General features: G+C 39.2%; 1 protein-coding gene and 2 long non-coding RNA genes across 13 annotated transcripts in view; 2 read left to right on the top strand and 1 right to left on the bottom strand.

Annotated features, from left to right (window-relative positions):
• Positions 1-25,795, top strand: part of LOC114668330 (zinc finger protein 883-like) — a 774,734-nt gene that overhangs the window by 448,371 nt on the left and 300,568 nt on the right. The window contains exon 7 of one of the 11 annotated variants that reach the window (XM_051924973.1): positions 7,011-7,536. The exons of the other annotated variants lie outside the window; for them this stretch is intronic. Within the exon in view, the coding sequence (XP_051780933.1) occupies positions 7,011-7,536 (526 nt within the window). The remainder of the gene's footprint in view (positions 1-7,010; positions 7,537-25,795) is intronic. 11 annotated transcript variants of the gene reach the window in all.
• LOC127527925 (uncharacterized) overlaps positions 1-25,795 on the bottom strand; it is a 115,771-nt gene that overhangs the window by 51,226 nt on the left and 38,750 nt on the right. The gene's annotated exons all lie outside the window — the stretch shown is intronic.
• Positions 7,769-8,667, top strand: LOC127527894 (uncharacterized). Its single transcript, XR_007935068.1, has 2 exons — positions 7,769-7,940; positions 8,085-8,667. It is a non-coding gene; the product is annotated as an uncharacterized LOC127527894 (long non-coding RNA).

Here is a 25,795-nt window from a genome sequence, read left to right as displayed (position 1 = left end):
ATATATATATATATATATATATATATATATACATATACACATATACACACATACATGCACTTACAATAACATAGAAATCAATATAAACAACATTAACATCATTATCATATGAGAATATGAAGTAATATATAAGAAGCACATTTCATATAAATATAAATTATTAAACAGTAAGATCATCTTCTATAATTTGCTACCGTGGCTATTCGTTTGTCTGCCCAGGATTTTAAATCACCTGTAGCTCTCAAACCGTTTCACCTATTGACTTGAAATCTGGTACACATATAGTACGTCACATCTACTATCCACTTTATGGGTGATGATTGTATTACTCTTTTTATCTTTATTTTATTTTATTGTAGAATCAACTCCTATCTGCGGCCGTGGGCGGATGCGTATGGTGTATTCACTCCATGTTATCATGCATTGCGCTGTCACTGGTATTTTGATAAAAGAATTTGAACAACATATAAGAAGCGTATAAATTATTAAACAGTAAAACATTAACATTTAAGAAGTAAAGTTACATTGAGTACTACTGCAGTGCCTTCGGGTATACCTCATTTTTTGTTTGACCATTACATGCTTAAATGTATACATTTTTTGGTGTACCTACCCGAGAACACGCGACATATAACCGAGCGTGGGAGAAGCATGGATTTTAAACACGCGTTGAGTTCATCTGCTGGTCTCCCTCGTGGAATAACTGGTAATGTTTGAGTAAAATCTACAGCGAGTAAAACGACATTACCTCCTATTTTTTTTTTTTTACGATCTCCGAGATCTTGCTTTCTTCGGTTCAAGGCTTCATAAGCTCTTTTATGTTCCATGGTGTACTTATCCCAAACCATCATCTTTGAATGTTTCAAGAGTTTTGCCTTGTATGTAGATCGGGGTAATTACATTCATTGCATTCCTAGTCTGAATCACAATCTGATTGTATGGGTGGTTACCTGGCAGGTAACGCTTATGCTTGGTCATCAAGTCGTCTAACATCCGGCATGTGCCCTCTTTTAATTGCGAGAAGCAGATATATATAGCCAAATTCTCGCGCTTCGTTGCGGCGAAGTACTGCTTTTAATTTTTTATTAAGAAGAAAAGAAAACCTTTTTAAACGGATCGAAAATATACCAATAACAATTTGTTAAGGATCTGTTTTTTTGTGAACCTCCCTTTTCACAGCGTGTGTTTCGTTTATTTGACAGTATGTAGTTCGTGGTAATTACATTCATGTCATTCGTTTTCTGAATCACAATCTGATTGTATGGGTGGTTACCTGCCAGGTTACACTTGTGGTTGGTGAGCAAGTCGCCTTACGTCCGTCACGTGCCCTCTTTCTGTTCCCAGAAGCAGATCATAGAATGGTTTTAATAGTTTACTTTCAAATAATGCAAAGAGTATGTGACACGTGTTTCTCCCTAATTCTGGGCTCATCGGGCATACACACTCACTGCATCCCCTCTCGGGAATCGAATCTCTATCGTCAGCGCCAGAGTTGAAGCCACTAACGTTGCGGTCAGCAAGTCGGCTAACATCCGCCATGTGCCGTCTTTCAGTTGCGAGAAGCAGATCATAGAATGGTTGAAATTGTTTACTTTCAAATTATGCAAAGAGTGCGCGACACGTGTTTCGGTCTAATTCTGTGCTCTTCATGCGTACACACTCATTGCATCCCCTCTCGGGAATCGAATTTCGAACGTCAGCGCCAGAGGTGAAGCCCCTAACGTTGTGCAACGGCGTGTGGTTCGTTTATACCTCGTGTCTTCTCATTAAACTTTTATCTCGCGAATATGTTATTGCAATCCGCAGCGGGAGTGTTTCTATAAACTTAATTTAAACTTACGTTTTACACCGTGCACGTGACGGGACACTCCACTCCGCCTCCCACGGCCATCGAGCTGCCGTCCATTACAGTATATTGTCAAAAAAGAGGTTCCAGTTATGACCATTACGCGTTGAATTTCGAAATGAAACCTGCCTAACTTTTGTAAGTAAGCTGTAAGGAATGTGCCTGCCAAATTTCATCGTTCCACCTACATGGGAAGTTGGACAATTAGTGATGAGTGAGTCAGTCAGTCAGTCAATCAGTCAGTCAGTCAGTGAGTCAGTCAGTGAGGGCTTTGCCTTTTATTAGTATAGATAAGGCAAAAAGATGCACCAAAGAGAGTTTTTCAATATTTTAGTAATAAAATAAAAGCCAAGGAGGTGAACCAGATCAGGAACAATAAAGGGGAATTCCAATACATTGACAGTGAAATATCAAATGCACTAAACTTGTTTTTTTTCTGAAGTTTTCGCAAGTGAGCAACTGGATCACATCCCAGTGGTAACAGGGACTACTATGGAGGTACTGAAAGATTTGGAAATTGTACAGCGAGAAGTTCTGCTCAGATTAAGTAGGCTGAACTAAAACAAATCACTAGGACCAGATATTTATCCTCCAGTGCTTAAGGTGGTAAGTGAATACATATATAAGACACTGTCAAAACACAAAGGAAGAGCAGAAAAACAATTGGGGATCCACCCCATCTATATACAGGTGCTGGTCATAAAATTAGAATATCGTGACAAAGTTGATTTATTTCAGTAATTCCATTCAAAAAGTGAAACTTGTGTATTAGATTCATTCATTACACACAGACTGATGTATTTCAAATCTTTATTTCTTTTCATGTTGATGATTATAACTGACAGCTAATGAAAGTCCCAAATTCAGTATCTCGGAAATTTAGAATATCAATTAAGACCAATGCAAAGAAAAGGATTTTTAGAAATGTTGGCCAACAGAAAGGTATGAACATGAAAAGTATGAGCATGTACAGCACTCAATATTTAGTTGGGGCTCCTTTGGCCTGGATTACTGCAGCAATGCGGCGTGGCATGGAGTCGATCAGTCTGTGGCACTTCTCAGGTGTTATGAGAGCCTATGTTGCTCTGATAGTGGCCTTCAGCTCTTCTGAATTGTTGGGTCTGGCATATTGCATCTTCCTCTTCACAATACCCCATAGATTTTCTATGGGGTTAAGGTCAGGCGAGTTTGCTGGCCAATCAAGAACAGGGATACCATGGTCCTTAAACCAGGTACTGGTAGCTTTGGCACTGTGTGCAGGTGCCAGGTCCTGTTGGAAAATGAAATCTGAATCTCCATAAAGTTCGTCAGCAGCAAGAAGCATGAAGTGCTCTAAAACATCCTGGTAGACGGGTGTGTTGACTTTGGACCTCAGAAAACACAATGGACCAACACCAGCAGGATGACATGGCACCCCAAACCATCACTGACTGTGGAAACTTTACACTGGACCTCAAACAACGTGGATTCTGTGCCTCTCCTCTCTTCCTTCATACTCTGGGACCTTGATTTCCAAAGGAAATGCAAAATTTACTTTCATCAGAGAACATAACTTTGGACCACTCAGCAGCAGTCCAAAGGCGAGACGCTTCTGACGCTGTCTCTTGTTCAAGAGTGGCTTGACACAAGGAATGCGACAGCTGAAACCCATGTCTTGCATACGTCTGTGCGTGGTGGTTCTTGAAGCACTGACTCCAGCTGCAGTCCACTCTTTGTGAATCTCCCCCACATTTTTGAATGGGTTTTGTTTCACAATCCTCTCCAGGGTGCGGTTATCCCTATTGCTTGTACACTTTTTTCTACCACATCTTGTCCTTCCCTTCGCCTCTCTATCAATGTGCTTGGACACAGAGCTCTGTGAACAGGCAGCCTCTTTAGCAATGACCTTTTGTGTCTTGCCTTCCTTGTACAAGGTGTCAATGGTCGTCTTTTGGACAACTGTCAAGTCAGCAGTCTTCTCCATGATTGTGTAGCCTGCAGAACTAGACTGAGAGACCATTTAAAGGCTTTTGCAGGTGTTTTGAGTTAATTAGCTGATTAGAGTGTGGCACCAGGTGTCTTCAATATTGAACCTTTTCACAATATTCTAATTTTCTGAGATACTGAATTTGGGACTTTCATTAGTTGTCAGTTATAATCATCAACATTAAAAGAAATAAACATTTGATTAAACATCAGTCTGTGTGTAATGAATGAATCTAATATACAAGTTTCACTTTTTGAATGGAATTACTGAAATAAATCAACTTTGTCATGATATTCTAATTTTATGACCAGCACCTGTATATTGTGGTTAGGCATACTTCCCTTTATCATTTGAGACATGCTGGTCTTGTTTTCTGCGTACTGGCTTATTTGCACGTTCAAGGGTGCAATTGGCATTGAAGGAGGATCCACCTCATCTCTCTCTCTCTCTCTCTCTCTCTCTCTCTCTCTCTCTCTCTCTCTCTCTCTCTCTCCCCATCTATCTATCTCTCTATCTATCTATCTATATATATATATATATATATATATATAATTCCCTATAGCAGCCGACCGTGGGCAGGCAAGACGCAAGACAGAGCCCTGCCCAACAACAATTCACTAAGCAGCGGACCATGGGATACACATGACAGAGCCACGCCCATAATTCACTAAGGCAGCCCAAGCAGCGGACCATGGGCAGGCAGAGAGACACACACAGGCGCGAGAGAGACACACACACACACACACACACACACAGACACAGACACAAACACAGACACACACACACACACAGGTGCGAGAAAGAGGGAGAGAAGGCAGTTAAAGAATGCACCGGGCCTGATTTTGTTTTCACTTCTGTTTACAGCGATCGGTTTGTAGCGTGCATTGTTGCAATGTTACTTTTCTTGGTGGTTTATTAAATTAGGGATTTTTGAAAAGGTAATATTTTTTTCCCTGTGCTTAAAGCTCATTAAAAAGTGTTTTTACCGAGCGGTTCGTAGCGCTATAGCGCAAACTCTTGCAGTGTTATGTTTTCTCTGTTGTTCAAGGTTTTCTCAGTGTTACTCAATGTTTTTACATTTAGTTTACTATTACGCTGTGCATTCTATAGTATACTCTTCTATCTATATATATATATATATATATATATATATATATATATATATCTTATATATAATTCGCCAGTCTACCCACTCACTCACGTCTGTCCAAAGCCAAATGCGCAGTCGCCTTCTGCGCAGCTGTCCAAAGAACCTTACGAGACCGACATCGCTGCATTGCTGAAAGTCGATGCGCTCAGCTAAGTGTTGTACCTACAAGTTTCTCATTAAATTAGTTGCAGTAAATGTCTTTGCTTCAAATCCATCACAACTAACACCTAAGTATTTCATTTTAAACTTCACATATGATATTCCTATCACTTTTCAGATACTTTAAAATATTTCCACACAGCAGCTATTTTCTTCACCAGTTTCCACTCTGTCAGTGGTACGCATGTCCTGAGATTAACACATTCCATGTCATGAAATCGGTAGACCAGTTGACCAACTGCAAGCTGATTTCACAATAAACAGCAAAAACTGGGCAATTTTGATTCAAGGCAGATTAATTTGTGTAACACTACTGTTCAGTTGTATTTATTGTTTATAGCACTCTTCATTGAGTTTAATCTTGGACTGCTTGATTTTTGCAGCCATAACAGAGATAATAATTACATACGTGAACACACACATTAGAGCAAATAGACATGAAAACCTGGCAAATTTTAGTTTACTTAACATAAATAAGTCCTGACAGTAGATAGCTGTTAACATTTTAATGGTGAGTATAAATGTCACCAGTGTGTCACAAAGCTTACCAGTCCTGGTGTCACCTGCCACTCCCTTATAGAGCTGAAACACCAACAGCTGCACTCTTTCTCTGTTTTCTAATACTCTCATTTTTCTCCGAGGTCACAGCAGCTTCTGTAGGCCTGTGCACTGAGGCGTCACTCATCCATTGCTCTCTTTTCCTTGGTGATTTAATTAAGCCAGTTTGATGTTTGTTTTGGTGTAAAATGGTTTTAGTTTAATTGTGCATAAATGTCAGGACACATTCTGATTATTGAAAGTTCCTTTTTCATTTTTGGCATGGCATTCTGTTTTATACAGTACTGTCCGTAATGGCTGAAATAAAAACATTTTTCTTTCATTTACCCCTTTGCTCAACAGATTTAAAAATTACAACTTAATTCATTAATTAAAGTCACATTACACATTTTTCATTTAAAGGTGATTTGCAAACATTTCAGTCACACCCTGTAGAAATGACAGCACTTTTTCTACATGATCCCCCAAGATGACATGATGAGGCTCAGGGTGACTGAGAGATTCCTCACCGGTCAGGCAGTTCACACTGAATAGCTGCCATCGCCAAATAACCCACCGCTGTTAAGACCTTTAAGAGAGCTGAGAGATTGTGTGATTTCTGTGTGATGGTCTCTGTAATGAAGGCACATGTTCAGCACACACTTCAAAGAGAATGACAGTAGGGTGTCTAAATCAGCTTAGAATTCAGTCATCATCATGAGCCAAAATGTCATTGTGATACATCAAAATTCACTTCTTGTGTAGCCTGTCGAGCATCAGAATGTGAAATGTGCAATGAAATGAGATTTTCTGTTCAGTTCGTTTTTCCACCATCTGTTGTTACAATGCCAACACAAATAAAGTCTGTATGGGACTTACAAATGCTCAAAACTTGCCGTAACTTTAAGCCAATTTAAACGGCATGTTCTAGTTTTAAAAATCTGAACTTTTGTGTGAGAATTGGCTTGCACATGTTGCCGAGCATAAGGAAGTTTTATGCATGTGGCGCTACTAAGTAGTTGTAATAGAGAACGTAGAATTAACAAATTGAGTGTGCTTTCCATGCACAACTAAAGTTTTATAATTGCTTACAAAAGGTTGTTCCTAATTTCAGCCATCATATATTTAATGTGAGTTAATGTTAATAATAAGGCAGTGGACTGAAAGTAAGCTCTTTTTTCCCCTTTTCTTTTAAACTTTGTACAGGAATCAAAGATCAGTGCAGTTTGGAATCTGGAAAAGAATTCTCTGGCAGGGGTGCTCTTCAGATCAACACTAGACTTCACACGGGAAAGAAGCCATATTGCTGTACGGAATGTGGTAAACAGTTTTCACGTATGTCCAGTCTGAAGAACCACAGTAGAGTTCACACCGGAGAGAAGCCGTATTGCTGTAATGAATGTGGTAAACAGTTTTCACAAATGATCCATCTGAAGATACACACCAGACTTCACACAGGAGAGAAGCCATATTGCTGTAATGAATGTGGTAAACAGTTTTCACAAATAGGCCATCTTCAGATACACACTAGAGTTCACACTGGAGAGAAGCCATATTGCTGTACTGAATGTGGTAAACAGTTTTCACATATGAACAGTCTGAAGAACCACACTAGAGTTCACACCAGAGAGAAGCCGTATTGCTGTAATGAATGTGGTAAACAGTTTTCACGAATGGGCCAACTTCAAATACACACTAGAGTTCACACGAGAGAAAAGCCATATTGCTGTACTGAATGTGGTAAACAGTTTTCAAATATGAACAGTCTGAAGAACCACACTAGAGTTCACACGGGAGAGAAGCCATATTGCTGTAATGAATGTGGTAAACAATTTTCATATATGAACAGTCTGAAGAACCACACTAGAGTTCACACTGGTGAGAAGCCATATTGCTGTAATGAATGTGGTAAACAATTTTCATTGATAAGCACTCTGAATGACCACACTAGAGTTCACACGGGAGAGAAGCCGTATTGCTGTAATGAATGTGGCAAACAGTTTTCACAATTCGGCCCTCTTCAAATACACACTAGAGTTCACACCGGAGAGAAGCCGTATTGCTGTAATGAATGTGGTAAACAGTTTACACGTATAAGCAGTCTGAAGTACCACATTAGAGTTCACACTGGAGAAAAGCCGTATTGCTGTAATGAGTGTGGTAAACCGTTTTCAGAAATGAGATATCTTCAGAGACACACTAGAGTTCACAACAGAATAAAAAGGGTAGCAGTTCAAAAATCAGTCCAGAAAAACAAGCACCCTTCAGGACTCTAGAGTGAGGTTCACTCCTGTCTTGAAAAGTAAGCAAACTAAACTATTGTTGACAAATTAATCTCTGAGAGAAGCCATATTGCTGATTGGAATGTGGCAAACAAATCTGTCAGGACTTCTCTTCAGAGACGCACCAGAATTCACACCGGAGAGAAGTACTCCTGCCTGGCAGTAAGCACATGTAACCAACTGGAATTCATCCTAAGTGGTGTTGTGTCACAAACAAATCCACCTAGAGGAGAATCAGAAGTTTATATCATTTTTTCCTTTTCCTGAAACAAAATACAGAACAGGGCGTCATATAAAGCGCTACTCACTAAAGCCCCTACAGCCTCCACCATGCGTCTAGCTCTGCTTTCATAACATACATACATATAGAACTATTTACAATATATTATATACATTTCATCAGAAAGAACTCTTTACAGTATACAAAACCTCACATAATAAATCATAGTTCAGCTATCTTATATATATTTTTCTATTTTTATATAACAATAAAATAGCTTTCCAAAAAAAAACAAAAAAAAAAACAGGGTGCCATACAAACAGTTTCTCGCCAATGCTTATTAAATAAAAAATCAAATCAGTTACTAATAATTACAAACACAAACTATGAAAACAATATAAATAAAATTTAAATGAAAATCTAAAGTATCCATATGGTCATGTTGTACACCATGCTAAATTATATTAAAACGCTGTGGCAGCGCACTAAAAAAAGAAATGCTGTTTTTTTTTGTTTTTGTTTTTTATTTGTTTGCTTTTGATTATAAAACATACAAACACTGTATATAAGAACTTAGGGGGGGGGGGGAGGGGTGCACATTTGTTATTTAACACTTGAGAATTCCCAAATAATATTCATGTCAAATCAATAGAATAAAATTAGAAAAGGCTTGGAGAGAGCAGACTTGCCTGTGCAGCATCCACCATCGCCTGAGGGTGTCTGCAGTCTGTGTGGAGTCGCATTAATTAGCATTTGTACTACAAAATACCATTGGTATGAAACTAAGGACACACAAACAATTGCTTTTGGTGGAAATTCATAATTAAAAGCTACAAAAAACAAATTAAAAATCAGAATACACTTTGCTACATATACACACACCAAGAAAATTTGGAGGAATTAATCTCGAGAAGCCATATTGCTATACTGGATGTGGCCGACGAGTCTCACAAAACAGAATCTTCTGGGCCACAAAAGTTGGAGAAGATCTACACCGGGGGCATCAACCCCTCTGTCTTGGCATACCACCCCAAAGAATTTAAATGTTCTGAAGTTCCCACTTTTTATTTTGGTGTTAAATTGTTTTTTTCTGAACTGTTATTATGTAAAAGTAACGGTGGAATTTTTTTTCTCACCCAGAAAAATATTCTTTCAGAGAGCTTTCATAAGGTACTAGCAATGGTAACCTGTCAAAGACGTGTTTTAGAATGAATTTCAAAAGGATTTGATATGTTATGACTGATAGGCACTGATAGTGTGTGACCAGGAGGAGGTCACTTCACCTGCTTGTGCTAATAGTGAAAAAACAAAAGAAATGTAAGCAATTGTGTCTCACATGTTGTAAGTCGCCTCGGCGTCAGTCAAATAATAATAATAATTACAAGAAAGTTTAGTACAATAACGCTCTCGGCCAAAAGGGGTTTCCTGATCCCTAAAGACTTTGTATTCCACTCTCTTGATTTACTTACAGTGTGGTTTCTTGTTTGTTGTTATAAATTGTTTGTTGCTTTGAATAAATTACAAAATCCTCAAATTCTCTAGTCTGTCATCTCCAGTCATCTGACGGTGCCTCCTGCACTCGGCTTTCTGTTGGCCAAACCCTGTGAATTACCAGCGGTCCATGAAACCCCTCTTTTGCATGGTCTATTGAGTCTGAAGCTAAACAGACTGACTGAAACCAAAATGGCCAAGGCAGTGTGTGCGGAGGAGCCTAACGTCATCTCTAGTGAACTGGGCATCGATGTAGAAGAGAACATCTGAGCTGATATCTCCACATTCAGCCAAACACCAACTCACACACTGCAGACAACCCATGTGTGGGCACCGCTACGGCCTTCAGACAACGGGCTCCGTGCAGTAAGCTTGAAGTGCTCGGCCGAGGCTGCTGAGAGACGAAGATTGCATCTCACCATTCAGATTGGGATGTGAGATACTGTCCTTAGAGATGTGACGTGCACTCCATCGTGAACTCCAAGGAAAGTGCTGGTAGCAAACTGAGAAGTGCAGTTAAGTAACCGATCAGTTAAATCAGCAGCAACACATGCAGTGGATGTAAAGCTTCAATCCGACTCTCTGTTTTTTCCCCCGTTGAGAAAAGTGAGGAAAAGAAACACACTGAACTGGAGAAGAATAGGATTTTGTATTTAATGAGCAATGTAGTGAATTTAAGTAACATTTCCCAGCACTGGTCACATATGAACATTTGTTTTTTAATCTGGTATATCATCTCTGGAATGAATGGTGGAAATAAACTGTCTGCCTAAGCAACTGGCTGAATAAATAGTCTGAAACACAATAATGTCTTATTTTTCTGCTTTATATAATGTTAGACAGAATTATTGACATAACCAATCAAAGTGCCGACTAATTTGCATTGTTGTGTGGCTCAAAATTAAAAATAAATAAAAATCCTACTTTGAGCCATTGACTGATTAGTGTTTCACTGTTTGTTCTTTTGTTTCTGTTACACAAAACTGTTCAATAAACAAACTAAAATACAGTAATTTAATATACATAGGTAGCTGATTATTAAAACTGTTTTGTATTAGAAAATAATCACTGAGTTATGTCTGCGTTACAGAAAATGATTAATTGCTTGAAGGAAATTTGAAAAATTGCAATTACTACACAGTGACTTTCGATTACAAATTTGAACTAAGCGATTAATTGAAATTGAATTTTTTAATTAGTTGTCCTCATGCCAACACATAATTTACAGCCGTTACAAATGATGAAAATCATAAAAATTGTGTACAAAATACAGAGCCGTTTCTTACTTTATGAAGACGCTACAGACTCAGAGGGCCATCGAAGTCACTAAGGCCCCCCCAAGCTGCAAGTTCAGCCTCAGTATATTTGGGGAGTCTGAACATTACCTGTCTGTTTGTAGCCAGCTAAGCTCCATCATGTGTTTAATGAAGCACTTATATGCTTAAAATTAAACATTTGATTTAAACAAAACTCAGCTGCAGTAGCAGGAAAGCTTTGGCTTGTGTTTGTGGGGTAATCAATTCAAAATCAATGATTATCACTAGACAGGCGTGTCGCGCAATGAGTGACGTCTACCGCCAGGTATGATGGGAAGACTCACTGAGAGTCAGGAGGAAAATAACGGAGCGAAAGTCACATTGACACCTAAGATGGCATGTAAAACGGCTTATCAGAAAAAACATGAAGGGGAAAAATGTGCACTGAATAAAGATAAAGCATTTGTTAACGATGATGCAATGGATCAGAGGTGGGAAGTAACAAAGTAAAACAACTTCATTACTGTGCTTAAGTAGAATTTTTCACGTAGGTTATCTGTATCTTGTGTGTTTTATTTGTTTGAGTCTTTTTACTTGAACTCACTGCATTTGAAAGGAAAAAATTTGTACTCCCAATAATAAAAATAAATAAACATCCGTAACTTGCTATGTTGGCAACAATTTTCTGTGTCCGAAAAGCAGGGCAATATAGGTCAGATAATTGTAATAAATTATTCACATGTATATGCGAAATTAAGGTACTATCCCATAATATTTATTTGCACATTACATGTCTTTGATTTCTGCGTATATAAAACATTTAAGCGCACAGGAGAGAAGTGAAAGGAACAGCAACTGTGGTGATTTAAACAGCGAGGATATCGTCAAACCAACGTGAAGCAACGCTGGGCTTATTAATGATATCGAAGATACAAGGAGGTCAGAAAATACGCCCCTTACAAGTGGCAGGCACATAAACGAGCCTTGGTGAATGAGTCGCCTTTTGTCCCAGCCATTAAAACACGAGGTGATGGCGTTCAAAATTCACATTCTGATATTAAAGAAACACATCGAGGTGAGCGTGCGGACATGAACTGTAAGAGAGGAACAACTGAAGGGCTTCTGGTTGTGTAGGAATAGTTGGCATTCGCAGCAGGGCGTCGATTAAAACACTTGGAAAGTAGATTTCAAATGCAAAGTTTAATTTGCAGATTTAGACGTACATACAAGTGTGTGGTCGACAATAAAAAGTTAAACTATTCTTAATTCTCAAATTACACATTAAGGAAAACAGATAACGTTGCCAAATCTTACACATATACTAATCACAAAGTTACAATACTGAAGTTGGTCACTAGATGTCTGAATGTGACGTCACCGTCTCTGTTTACTATCCACATGTGCCAGAAAGCCGCTTTGTGGATCCTCCGGGATCGATGTGCCTGCTGTGATGTCTGCTGAATGGTTCTATGTGTTGAAGCACAATGCCGACACACAAATGCATTCGTGGTGCGTTGATATTCAAGCATCGCATATTCCACAGCAGCGTATTAGAGCCACAGAGAAAAAAATTAAGCACACGGTGAAGAGGTCTAATTTGTGATTAAAATGGATATTTCGGCTTTAACCTCGCAATGTCCACTTTAGCCTCGTAGTTTATCATTAAAGTAGACCGTCGTAAACGTCACCTTAAAACCGACCCAGTTGTTAATCGCTATGAGCTTCTGGGGCTTCCTCCTGAACGGACAGCAGCAATCGCCACACAGAACACATTACATTTATGATATTCCATCTCTCTGCACATTTAGAATCCTTAGGTTTATACTGGACATCACTTTCATGGTGAAATGCATTAAAGTATGTATGTTACATTTTACACATAAGTCATTAACTTCATTTAAACAATGCATACTGTTAATAATTACACATGTGGGGGCGGCACGGTGGCAGATCCATAACACTGCTGCCTCACAGGGAGTCACGTTGCCGGTGTTTCCTACCTTGAGTTTGCCTGTTTTCCTGCTGGGTTTCCACAGTGGGCTCCGGTTTCTTTCCAAAGAAATGAAGGTTTGGGGATTTGGTGACGCTAGTGTGTGTGTGCGTGTGTGTGTGTGTGTGTGTGTGTGTGTGTAATTGTGTTGCGATGAGCTGATGCCCCATCCAGGGATTGTGTTTCTGTCTCGTGCCCGATGCTTGCTGCAATGGGCACATCCCTGGATTGATGGATGTAATCATTAAACATCCTTTTCAGAGATTTTGTGGCAAGGCGTCCTCGGAACTTAATGGATGTTTCAGGCATTGGCGTAGCTAGAATTTGGGCTGCTAGGGGCGAGACGGTGCCTTAATTTGCTACCCTCCAACATATCTGACTATGTTAACCTATTTAAATAGAAAATTTAAATGACATATAGAGAAAAATTAAGATAAATTTTGCACAGATTTGTTCATATATAGAGAACCAGCAGTACTTTTTCACATATAATTATTTATTTGAAAGGTAGCTTCATTTTGTAAACAGAATGTCAGTGTTACAAAGTCAATAGTCATACTAAAGGATCCCCTTTCTCCTCCTCCCCTTCTACTTTATGATTCATAGCACTTATATGCCTTTCCAACAATGTGAAGTTGGCTAGAAGGTCACACCACACCTCGATCACAAAGAACTCCAGGAGACCCGAGACAGAAAGTTACAACTAATTCACCTAAACGTCAGAGCCAGCTGGCCATGTTTGCATAGGGAAACAGTAGTAATGACAATAACGTTAATAACAAAACTACATTTGACATTTCAAATAAAGAAAAGCCATTAAAACAAAAAGCACTCCTCCATGTACTCAACACATGGCCATTTAATCTTTAACATGAAGTGCATGAGAACATTGTAGAGGTCTCTGTTGGGTCTTTGTACAGAATTGTGGGTATCTAAAATAAATATTTTAAGATACTAGTATGTTGGCACATGTGCTTATGTCACAATTTACATCCTATAACAGAGCACTGAAATAATGAGACGAGAGCAGGCCGTTCAGTCCAACAAGCTCAACTGTTCTATTCACTTTGATTATTCAAAATTAAATCAACTCAAGATTTAAAGGCCCCTCAAACTCTGCTGTCTACCACACTACTGGGTCACGTCTTCCATGTGCCTGTGGTTCCTTGCATGAAGAAAACAAACACAAGTTTTTAAAAGGGACAACTGGGAACCACCGTGACAATTACTTGAATAACAGTTAATGCACAGCACATTCTTATTATAGCTTACATTTCACACATAATGATCATCACACATAATTAATTATACAATATCAAAAGCTACCTTAAAAGTTAGTTTAGTAAATTTTCTTACAAGAATACACTCTTACAGCTTAGCGTCTGTATTTGGGTGTGACGAGGATGGGCAGGATTAGAAGTGAGGACATTAGAGGGTCAGCTCAGGTTGGACAGTTGGGAGACAAAATCAGAGAAGTGAGATTGCGCTGGTTTGGACATGCGCAGAGGAGAGATGCTGAGTATATTGGGAGAAGGATGCTAAGGATAGAGCTGCCAGGGAAGAGGAAGGCGTAAGAGAAGGTTTATGGATGTGGTGAGAGAGGACATGCAGGTAATGGGTGTAACAGAGAAAGATGGAGAGGACATAAAAATATGGAAAAAGATGATCTGCTGTGGCAACCCGTAATGGGAGCAGCCAAAAGAAGAAGAAAAAGACGACAAGATTCTTGCCTCAATGAGCAGAGGTCCTGTTATATTCTGGCTATGCTAGTAGGTAGGACACTCATTTTTTTTTTATTTCTGGATCCACAACATACACAAATGCTTTCTATTTTTATATGTTTACAAACATTTTAGCATTTGATAGCTTTGAACCTTTTATTTGTACTAACGTGAATTCTTTTATTAACCCACTTTTACATAAAGCTTCTTCCATGATCAAGCAATATATTCCTCCTTCCTCTTCTGCTCTTGTGAAGTTTGTTTCCAATGTAGCTCTGGGGGGTATTTTCCGTACGTCGTTTAAATCATTTGAGATCGGATGCCTCATCTTGAATGAGTTAATGCCAGTGAAACTCATTCGGGATAAGTTGGTTTTTCAAACGCAGCGTTGTAGTAGATTAGTTTAGCTGGATCTAATCATCCGAGATGAATGCGCGCGCCTGCGCTGATTGAAAAGCCCATATATATTGAGTCTAGAAAACATGATCAGCAAGTCTTTGATAGGCTGTAACAAAATGACGAAAGAACGGGCCTTTTTTTTTTTCACACAAGACCTTTTCTTCGAAGGACCTTTTCTTCGAAGGACATGAAGAATTTCAAGATTTAATATGCACAAGGGGTAACACTGCAAAAGCAGCTCAAACCATTAAAGACTGCTGGCAGAAAGTGGCCGGCAAATTAAACGCTAAGTAGTGTGCATTGTACTTAGTGAATGCAGCGTTTCATTTCCTATGTGTCAGATTAATTATTATTTAATATGTCATAATTCCAGATCAAACGTGAGCACAAGGAGAACATGGGAACAGGTTAAAGTGAAGTACAAGAATATACTTCAAACTGGTAAATATTGGTATATAACTATTTAAAGAATTGTTGACATAAAGAATCATATATAATATAAAAAACATTAATTCTAAAGCTAATAAGAAGGCAGACAAGCAAAAAACAGGTGGAGGTCCACGCGGTCCAGACCTAACCCCTTCAGAAGAGTTGGCTGTCCAGCAAAATGCCCATCGCCCTGTTTCTGAGGGCATTCCAGGGGGAAGCTCCTCCTCAGAACCAGTGGCAGGATGCAGTGGTCACTTCATTTCAGGTAAAGGATGGTCATTGCATATATTTGTCCTCAATGTGTGCCATAGGTAGGTTCCATATAGCCCTCTTTTTTGTTGGGTCAGTTGCAGGGAATGTCATATCCCTAGAACTTGTCTGACCAACAAGATATTGATGAAGGTCAAATATTTGATGAAGACAATGTGTCTGATTATTCGGATCTGTGTACAATCCAGTGCCCTGATCACATTTGGAAATCCTGAGTAATGAGAATGTTAGGCTGATTATGATATTCTTTATGGAACTGTGGGTGTTTTTACCTGTGTATTACCTACCTGCAATGGCATGAAACGCCTCTTTTATTGTCTGCACACACAGGTGTCCAGAAAACACTCTGAAAACCCGAAGGAAACATTTCAGAGCCAAACAAACTTTACGAATTGCCTGGCAAACTGCACTTTTAGATAGATTTTCTGCATCGCCTACAGTATATAAAAAAAGTGCCGCTTGCAAAAAACCTCAAAGCAATGCCTACTGTCTGTGTGGTTGTGAGAGCCCGACTTTGTCGAGTTTGACTTTGAATATAAGGTGCTAATAAATCTTTGAGGTACAATTTTCCCCCTCAGCTAACACGGTATCTTTCGAAAAGAATTTCCTCCAGGAGTAATAAAGGATCTTGCCGATCGCGCAAAACCCTCTCTATATGAAATTCTCTTCTTATGATTTGCGCACCGATATCAATTGGTCGCTCATTCATGAACGGTGAAGCCATGACTGAATGAACTCCACGCACGGACACTGATTACGTGTGTGAACTAATCCTTGTTTACATCGAATAAACCTGCTCTGAGCAGGTCTGAGGATTTGGATGTGTTGCTATGACAACACATCCAGCAACAGTTTAAAAAAGCCGACAGATCTAGAATCAGGCCAAATCGTCAACAATTACATCCGGCTAAACAAGTAATCCATGTACGAAAAATACCCCCCTGGTTGCTTCATGTATATCTTAAATTCAAAAGTGAAAGAACGTGGTTTATTTTTTCCTACATCCATGGTTCCCAAACTCGATCCTGGGGACCCACTGTGGCTGCAGGCTTTTGTTTCAACCAACTTCCGTTTTTCATGGGACTCTTAGCTAATTAAGTTAGTCGTTATTTCCCAGTTTCTGTGAGTTGGAGTCAATGTAGAAATTACAAACCAAGTTTGGTTGATTTTTATTAAAATTAATAAGCAGTTACAGTTAGGTCCATAAATATTTGGACAGAGACAACTTTTTTCTAATTTTGGTTCTGTACGTTACCACAATGAATTTTAAATGAAACAACTCAGATGCAGTTGAAGTGCAGGCTTTCAGCTTTAATTCAGTGGGGCGAACAAAACGATTGCATAAAATTTTAGAGGGAACTAAAGTATTTTTTTAACACAATCCCTTCATTTCAGGGGCGCAAAAGTAATTGGACAAATTAAATAACTGGAAATCAAATGTTCATTTCTAATACTTGGTTGAAAACCCTTTGCTGGCAATGACAGCCTGAAGTCTTGAACTCATGGACATCACCAGATGCTGGGTCTCCTCCTTTTTAATGCTCTGCCAGGCCTTTACTGCAGCGGCTTTCAGTTGCTGTTTGTTTGTGGGCCTTTCTGTCTGAAGTTTAGTCTTCAACAAGTGAAATGCCTGCTCAATTGGGTTAAGATCAGGTGACTGAATTGGCCATTTCAGAATTTTCCACTTCTTTGCTTTAATAAACTCCTGGGTTGCTTTGGCTGTATGTTTTGGGTCATTGTCCATCTGTATCATGAAACGCCGCCCAATCAATTTGACTGCATTTAGTTGGATTTGAGCAGACAGTATGTCTCTGAACACCTCAGAATTCATTCGGCTGTTTCTGTCCTGTGTCACATCATCAATAAACACTAGTGTCCCAGTGCCACTGGCAGCCATGCACGCCCAAGCCATCACACTGCCTCCACTGTGTTTTACAGATGATGTGGTATGCTTTGGATAATGAGCTGTTCCACGCCTTCTCCATACTTTTTTCTTGCCATCATTCTTGTAGAGGTTGATCTTGGTTTCATCTGTCCAAAGAATGTTTTTCCAGAACTGTGCTGGCTTTTTTAGATGTTCTTTAGCAAAGTCCAATCTAGCCTTTCTATTCTTGAGGCTTATGAGTGGCTTGCACCTTGCAGTGCACCCTCTGTATTTACTTTCATACAGTCTTCTCTTTATGGTAGACTTGGATATCGATACGCCTACCCCTGGAGAGTGTTGTTCACTTGGTTGGCTGTTGTGAAGGGGTTTCTCTTCACCATGGAAATGATTCTGCGATCATCCACCACTGTTGTCTTCCGTGGACGTCCAGGTCTTTTTGTTGAGTTCACCAGTGCTTGCTTTCTTTCTCAGTATGTACCAAACTGTAGATTTTGCCACTCGTAATATTGTAGCAATTTCTCAGATGGGTTTTTTCTGTTTTCACAGCTTAAGGATGGCTTCTGTCACCTGCATGGAGAGATCCTTTGACCGCATGTTGTCTATCCACAGCAAAATCTTCCACATGGAAGCACCACACCTCAAATCAACTCCAGGCCTTTTATCTGTTTAATTGATAATGACATAACGACGGACTTGCCCACACCTGCCCATGAAATAGCTTTTGAGTTAATTGTCCAATTACTTTTGAGCCCCTGAAATGAAGGGATTGTGATAAAAAAACGCTTTAGTTGCCTCACATTTTTATGCAATCGTTTTGTTCGTCCCACTGAATTAAAGCTGAAAGTCTGCACTTCAACTGCATCTGAGTTGCTTCATTTAAAATGCATTGTCGTAATGTACAGAACCAAAATTAGAAAAAAGTTGTCTCTCTCCAAATATTTATGGACCTAACTGTATATGGAAAATATGTAGTTATTTTTAAGCTTTTCCTAAAACATACAGTTTTCCAGTCTGTATCATTCCTAAGCAATCTTCCAGTTATAGAGGCGCAATCCCAGTTACTAACACATTTATCATGTAGCTCACCCCCCCCCCCCCCCCCACTCCCAACGATCAAAGTAAGAACACATTCCACCTTATTAATTTAATATTTAAAAATTTAAACCGCTAAACCCACCATCAACAACTACAATAACAGTTGAAATTGTCACTCAAATAATTTTTTTTGTTATAGACATGAAACAAGATGCCCATTTCCATTTGATATATTTTTGCTAGTGTTCTCGCCTTGCTCACTCTCGATCTCGATTTGCTGTTAAATGAAAAACAAAAAAGAAATACAGACTCTTTTGGGTCACAATTCACAGCGGGTGGACTTGGGACCCAACCCACGCAAGCCTTATTATGGAGCAGCAACACTACGCTGCACCTCTACTGTTTTCAGCAGGGTGGATGTATATAATACATGTTTTTTATGTATGTATGTATGTATGTATGTAATGAAGACAAAAACAATTATATATAGATGTATACTATATGACATACGTTCAGTGTTGCATGAAAATGTTGCATGAGGTGAAGAATGGATATTTATGAGATTATTATAGTGAGAGATGTGTCATCACCTGTATTACTAAAGTTCTTCTTTGCAGCATTATGCATTCTACAAGTTGGCATTTGTATGATGTATAATTTATAATTTTATTTTGTGCCACAATGTATTGTCGGGCACAATCATTTAACATGTATGGATCATCCACAAACATTCATTTCAATGGGAATTCTGTCAAGTTTCTGAACTCTGTTGATGCCATATGTACTTCAAACGGGAGCTCGATGAATAATGATTCGAAGCACTAACCAGACACGCACACTGGAATCATCAAGCTTGTTTAGAAGCACTGAGCAGACATGCGTACTGAGATTGCATCATGACGGAGCTCTGAAGCCTCAGACATGCGTAGTACTGAGATTGGATCATGATAGGGCATCGAAGCCTGGAGCAGACATGGTTACTGGTTACTGAATCTTTGTGAAGACTCAGCACACTCAAAGGCATTGACCTCTATATTCTGAGAGTCTATCTGACACTTAACTCTCTAGTTATATTTTGTAATTCGTATTGACATTACACACTTCACTTAATATAGTTAAACTACAATTCAGGTAGTTGCTGAGAAGTAATTATTATTCTTGTGGATTGCTGTGATTTCCTTTGTCTGATACATAGTGTCAAAGATATATTGCCATATATCAACTTTATAAATATAAAAAGATTAGGTAAATCATGCAGCCTTTTTATGGAACGCTTAATTTTGTTCAAAACCGTACGTCATATAGTATACATCTATAAATATAATTTTTTTGTCTTCATTAGGAGAAAACAATAATGATACTCTCTTGTCAATTAAGCCAATTTAACGTGTATATGTGAAACAACATATTTCCACATCCGCCGCAGTAAGAACAGTAGTAGTAGTTCAGTTGTGCGAAGCTCCTTGATTATCCTGATTAGGTGGCTCAATGGTATCGCAACTGTCTCTCGGTAAAAACACCAGCGGTTTGCGTCGTCGATCCTCCACTTGTGAAAGGTTTTTTTTCAATTCCTCCATTTAATAATATTTTCAGCTTGGACGGATAGTGAGCGAATCGAGCGGTCGAGGGAAGGTTGGGCCACCGTAGTCGGGCAGGGGGCACACATCCCTAATTAGTGTATGTAAAGAGTTTCACTGTAAAACGTAATAAGCTTCATATTTGTGTGTTTGGACACCCTGGTGTCATACTGAATTTGTATTGTAGAAAAACAAACTACTGTGCAGCATGCCTAAATGTGTCTTTTCGTTTCTGATCGCTATACGGCACTACCAATTTAAGACAATTCGCTATAAACAGTTTCAGCCAATCAGCGCCTCCTAAACATGCAGAATGACAGTGTGACCCTTTATTGTAGCGGCGCAGCATCTTCGTTTCAGTCCGTCATTGTCCTGTTAGACTATTTACTGTTAAGTGCTACTTGAGGTACTGTTTATAGTACAACAGGTAGCCTACGTAGTTCTTAAATTGGTATTGAAATGCACACACAAGTCTCCTAAATTATTTACTGAAATGCCTACGTTTAAAGTGTCCGTTTTAGGAAGTCGTAGTTTTTACTTGTTCCCGTTATTAGGAATTATAATTTCTCAGTGTCACATATTATTCGTTACTACTCGCGAGTCCCGCATCATTGAGATTCTGTTTTAAATTCTGTATAAGCAAACTTTTTAAAAGGAGCGCTAATTGAACTGACTATAGCAGACTTGTCATCTTCTTAAAATGACTTTATTGATTTGATATTGACAATTAATCATAAGGTCAAAAACCAAGGAGCATATGAGTTTGCACGGACTGTGCTGTTTCTTTTTTTTGTGACATTGCATCAGTAGAGAGTGCGTCAAATTAACAATGCATTCTGTGACAGCGCACACGCTTTTTGATATTTCCTAAAGGCCAATGTGTCTCAGTTTGCTCATTGATATATTCTGACAGTGTATTTTAGTGAGAATGATTATAAACATATTACCCTTGTTCATTTCCCATGTAGATATGTAACGTTTGGTGAGAATAAATAAAAAGTAACAACACATAAAATAGTTATGTTGCATTGTTTATGATTAACAAAATTCATAGTTTATCTGAAATGTTTTACTTATACAGTCGATTTATTCCACTTCTGAAGGTGTACATTGTCGGTATTCTCCATTGCAATTGCCCCCGAGTGTAAGGTGTGCCAGTGCAACTGAAGGGTGGCAGATGAGCTCACATAATGGGTGACAAGGCACATCCTCACCCTGATGCCGAGGCTCTTGTCATGAATATTCCCATCTTGTGCTTTTTCTCGTTCCTGCCAGTTTACTATTATTATTGGACACATATGTAGAGGAAATGTGTGTCTTATTTTATGTCTATGAAAGGAAGGACGGTAAAGCCTTGAATGACACTGAGTGTTGATGCTTTGGGTGACACGACAGGTGAGGAGCAGAGAACGTTAAACGTGACAGTGACTGCGGGGGATTGTGGGACTGGAAGATGGTTTAAGAATACAGAAACGACAAAAGCTTACTCTATCTGCAATTCTATTTACATCAATGATTTACTCTGTTGTGTTGCAGTTCGGAAGATTACTTATTTATATTGCTGCAGACCGGAGTAAAATGGGCGTTAATATCATTTTCGACTTCAGCCAATCATATATTAAATTTGCGCACGTCAGTCACTGATCAGCCAATCGCAAATTTAAACGTTGCGGTCAATCACCGTTTTATTCAATAAATTGCCAATCGGTGTTATTTGTCATTCATCGGCCACTTTAGCCAATTGCCTTTTGGATACGTAAAAAGAAAGGTGGGTGTAATTTCTAAAGGTGAACAGTCAAGATAAAGTGACTGTAAGAGACGGAGTGTATATTCATAAAATACCTCTGCAACGATAGTCTACTAGTGTCAGTATCTCACACTATAGCACTTTGTCGAGTGCATTATTAAGACTGCAGTGTATTTTTACCACAGTCATTTATGAAGTAGAGGTTCTGAAAAAATAATAATAAAAGTTTGCATATGAGATATTTATCGTTAATGAACAACGTCTGATGAAAATTTAAATGAACATAACAATACAAATTTGTGTCCGCCTAATTTTAATGGATTGACGTGGACTTAAGTGTGGGCTCTACTTGATTAAGTCATTCAGATTAAAACAAATGTTTGACTGTTGGTGTTTACTCGAATGTCCAAATGAAATAGCCGCCTACATTTAACGGGTCACCTTAAAGACCTTAAAGGCTATGAACGTATTACAATTTAAAACGTTGAATAAACTGTCAGAGTTCCTAATATTCCATTGTAGCCCCTTCTTGCCTGCAGTTCACCATCTGTTCTTTGTTTGCTGATGTCAGTCAAATATTCTTCGGTCTTCATGTCTGTTCTCAATATACCAGCAGCTCTAGTGAGTTTCTTGCCTGTGAATCACGTATTTAAGTTTGTTTTTTAGTTCTATTATGATTACAGATTATTACAAATCACATACTTGACACTCTCACGTCAGATATCAGGGAATATAAAATGTTAAGAACGCTGGCAATAAAATTGTGACTTTAAAGAATCCATTGGCTTTCTCTATGTTATCAATGTTAAATGTAAGAAACACAGTTGTCATAGTGCTAACAGTCACCTTTCAATTATTATTTTTACAATGAAGTTTACTTTGTTAAACAATCTGTGAAAAGCAAATATTATGCTTTCTAAAGACTAATAATTTTGCAGTTTTTGTGACTGTGCACCTGTTAATCAGGGTATTCAATTATTTGACTTAATTGGACCTTTATTACTTTTGGGATTTTAAATACCTCTTTAAGATCATCAAATATGTGTTTATTATAATACATATTACTTATGCAAAAGTTACATTTAGATATTAAAACATGACAGATGTTTGTTTGTAGTTCATATCTCATTGAGCCTCCATTTGACTCCATCAGGTCCTACTGGTGTGCTGAACACGACAGCCTGTCTTTAGTGTCTCTGAGACTGGAGGAGGTCAGGAGTCCAACGGTACAGCAGGTACTGATGGGCATCAGCATCACAACTGGTAACAAGATAGAGATGGCAGATAGTTCAGCTGGACATCATCCTATATGACTACCCAAGCAGACCTCATATTAAGAGCACACAGAGTCTGTATACTCCAGTATGGCCCTGACATAACAACCTGTACAGCTGTAAACGACTCCACTTTACTGGTCATTTAGCACACACTACACTGAGTCTGTCAAGTCTTAATCATTAAATAATTCAATCTGAAGAGCTGGGAATTTATTTTGGCAATGATATTTCTGGTGAGGCATTTTTATATTGTTGTTTCTCATTGGTTTATACTGAAAATCTGGTTTACATCAATGTTGTTTTCAATAGTATGTATTATATATATAGTATATTAAAAAATTAAAGGAACACTTTGAAAGCACATAAGATCTTAATAGGGAAAAAAAATCTTGCTGGCTGTCTCTACTGCTGTGGACTGATGTGTTAGGAACAACAGGATGGCACATCGTTTGTTGGAAATGAAAACCATGAACCTACAGAAGGCTTCTTGGGACAGTCAATGGGATCAATTCCTTCTTCCTCTGACCACATGAGGCCGGCCGTTGTGGTGCACCAGGAGGAACTGCACTAGCATAGGGTCTGCCAATGGGTCCAAGGATTTCATCCAGATACCTAATGGCAGTCAAGGTGCCCACTGTTGTCTAGTCTGTAGAGGTTCTGTGTGTCCCTCCATGGATATGCCTCCATAAACCATCACTGACCCACCACCAAACCGGTTATGCTGAACTACGCCACAGGCAGAATAACATTCTCCATGGCTTCTCCAGACCCTTTCAAATCTGACACATGTGCTCAGGGTGAACCTGCTCTCATCTGTGAAAAGCACAGGGTGCCCACCAGTGGTAGACCTGCCAATTCTGGTATTCTATGGCAAATGCCAATCGAGCTCCATGGTGCTCACTAGAGGACGTCAGGCTATCTTCAGGCCACCCTCCTCAAGTCTGCTTGTGATTGTTTGGTCAGAGACATTCACACCAGTGGCCTGCCTGCTGGTGGTCATTTTATAGGCTCTGGCAGTGCTCATACTGTTCCTCCTTGGCCAAAGGAGCAGAAACTGGTGAGTCCTTCTGATGGGTTAAGGACCTTCTACGAGGGGTCCTGTCCAGCTCTCCTGAAGTAACTGCCTGCCTGTCTCCTGGAATCTCCTCCTTGCCCTTGAGACTGTGCTGGGAGACACGGCAAACCTTCTGGCAATGGCACGTGTTGATGTGCCATCCTGGAGAAGTTGGACTACCTGTGCCAGCTCTGTAGGGTCCAGGTATGGCCTCATGCCACCAGTAGCGACACTGACCATAGCCAAATGCAAAACGAGTGACAAAATAGATCAGGAGGGAAAAATGTCAGTGGCCTCCCTCCACCTGTTAAACCATTCATTCCTGTTTTGGGGGTCGTCTCATTGTTGCCCCACGTGCCCCAAAGCAGCTGAAACTGATGAACAAGCCCCTCTGATACTTAACTGACCAGATCAACAGCCCACAAGTGTCACTGACGTGATGCTGTACTCTCATTAAAAAGAGTTTCTTTCATTTTTTGAGAAATATCTATCTGTATATATCTAACTATATCTATATATATATAATGTCAAGACCTTAGAACAACTAGGTCCTAGCTGTGAGTCATGGTTTTAGAATACTGAGCTTCAAAAGTTTTGACTATTTATCAGGCGTATACAATCCTTTTCTTTTAATTTTGTTCCCATAAGTAAAACCTGTATTTTAAGTTAAAAATGCAAGTGTAATTGAAAATGTGACTCCTAATAAAAGATAAGTAAGAACCATATTATTCTGGAGTAAGTTTGTAAGTGAACAGCAAAGCCTTGATCAGGATGCTCAGTTTCCAAGCTCTTTTATCTTGTGGGATTACTAGCAAAGTGCACACCATTTGTAACCCTGTGGATACGAGTGGAGGCTCTGGTCATATCTATCAGTTCTAAGAGTGTTACTACGCAAGGTGATTGGACCAGCACCACTTAAACAGAACACTCAGTATTATCACTACCAAAAACAAGATTTTATTAATTATTCAATATAAATTGTGCAACAATTTCAAGAAATGTTTACAATTATCAATAATGATTGGTCATTTGAATTGAAAGAAAGAATTCACAAAGATTAAATTTAACAAACAAACACACTGATCAAGAAATACACTGAAGTATTAAAACAACAGCATGCCCGCTTCTATATATTATCCACATTACTAACCGAGAATGCTAAACCAGATGGACGCAGGGACATCCGGCCATGGGCCGTAGCCGCAAAAAGACGTACTGCGCAGGCACCCCAAGAAATGAGGCGCCGCGACCACAGAAAAGCCGCGACCACAGAAAAAAGGAGTCAGCACAGAAAAAAGGAGTCAAACGCAGGCGATGCACACAGCGCCGCACGAGCACACCCCCCCACACACACAAGCAACGGACGGGACACACACAAAGAGGACGATTCAACAAGCCCCTGGCACACAAAAAGAAAGAAGACGCTCGCGCCCCACCAATCCCACCATCCCCCCAGACGCCGTTAAAGCACACAGTGCCGCACGAATCCCATTGCACACGAAAC

The sequence above is a fragment of the Erpetoichthys calabaricus genome, chromosome 1 (genome assembly GCF_900747795.2).
Source record: "Erpetoichthys calabaricus chromosome 1, fErpCal1.3, whole genome shotgun sequence".
NCBI classification, from domain to species: domain Eukaryota; kingdom Metazoa; phylum Chordata; class Cladistia; order Polypteriformes; family Polypteridae; genus Erpetoichthys; species Erpetoichthys calabaricus.
The sequence above is the reverse complement of the archived record's forward strand: the minus strand, read 5'-3'. Positions and strand labels throughout refer to the sequence as shown.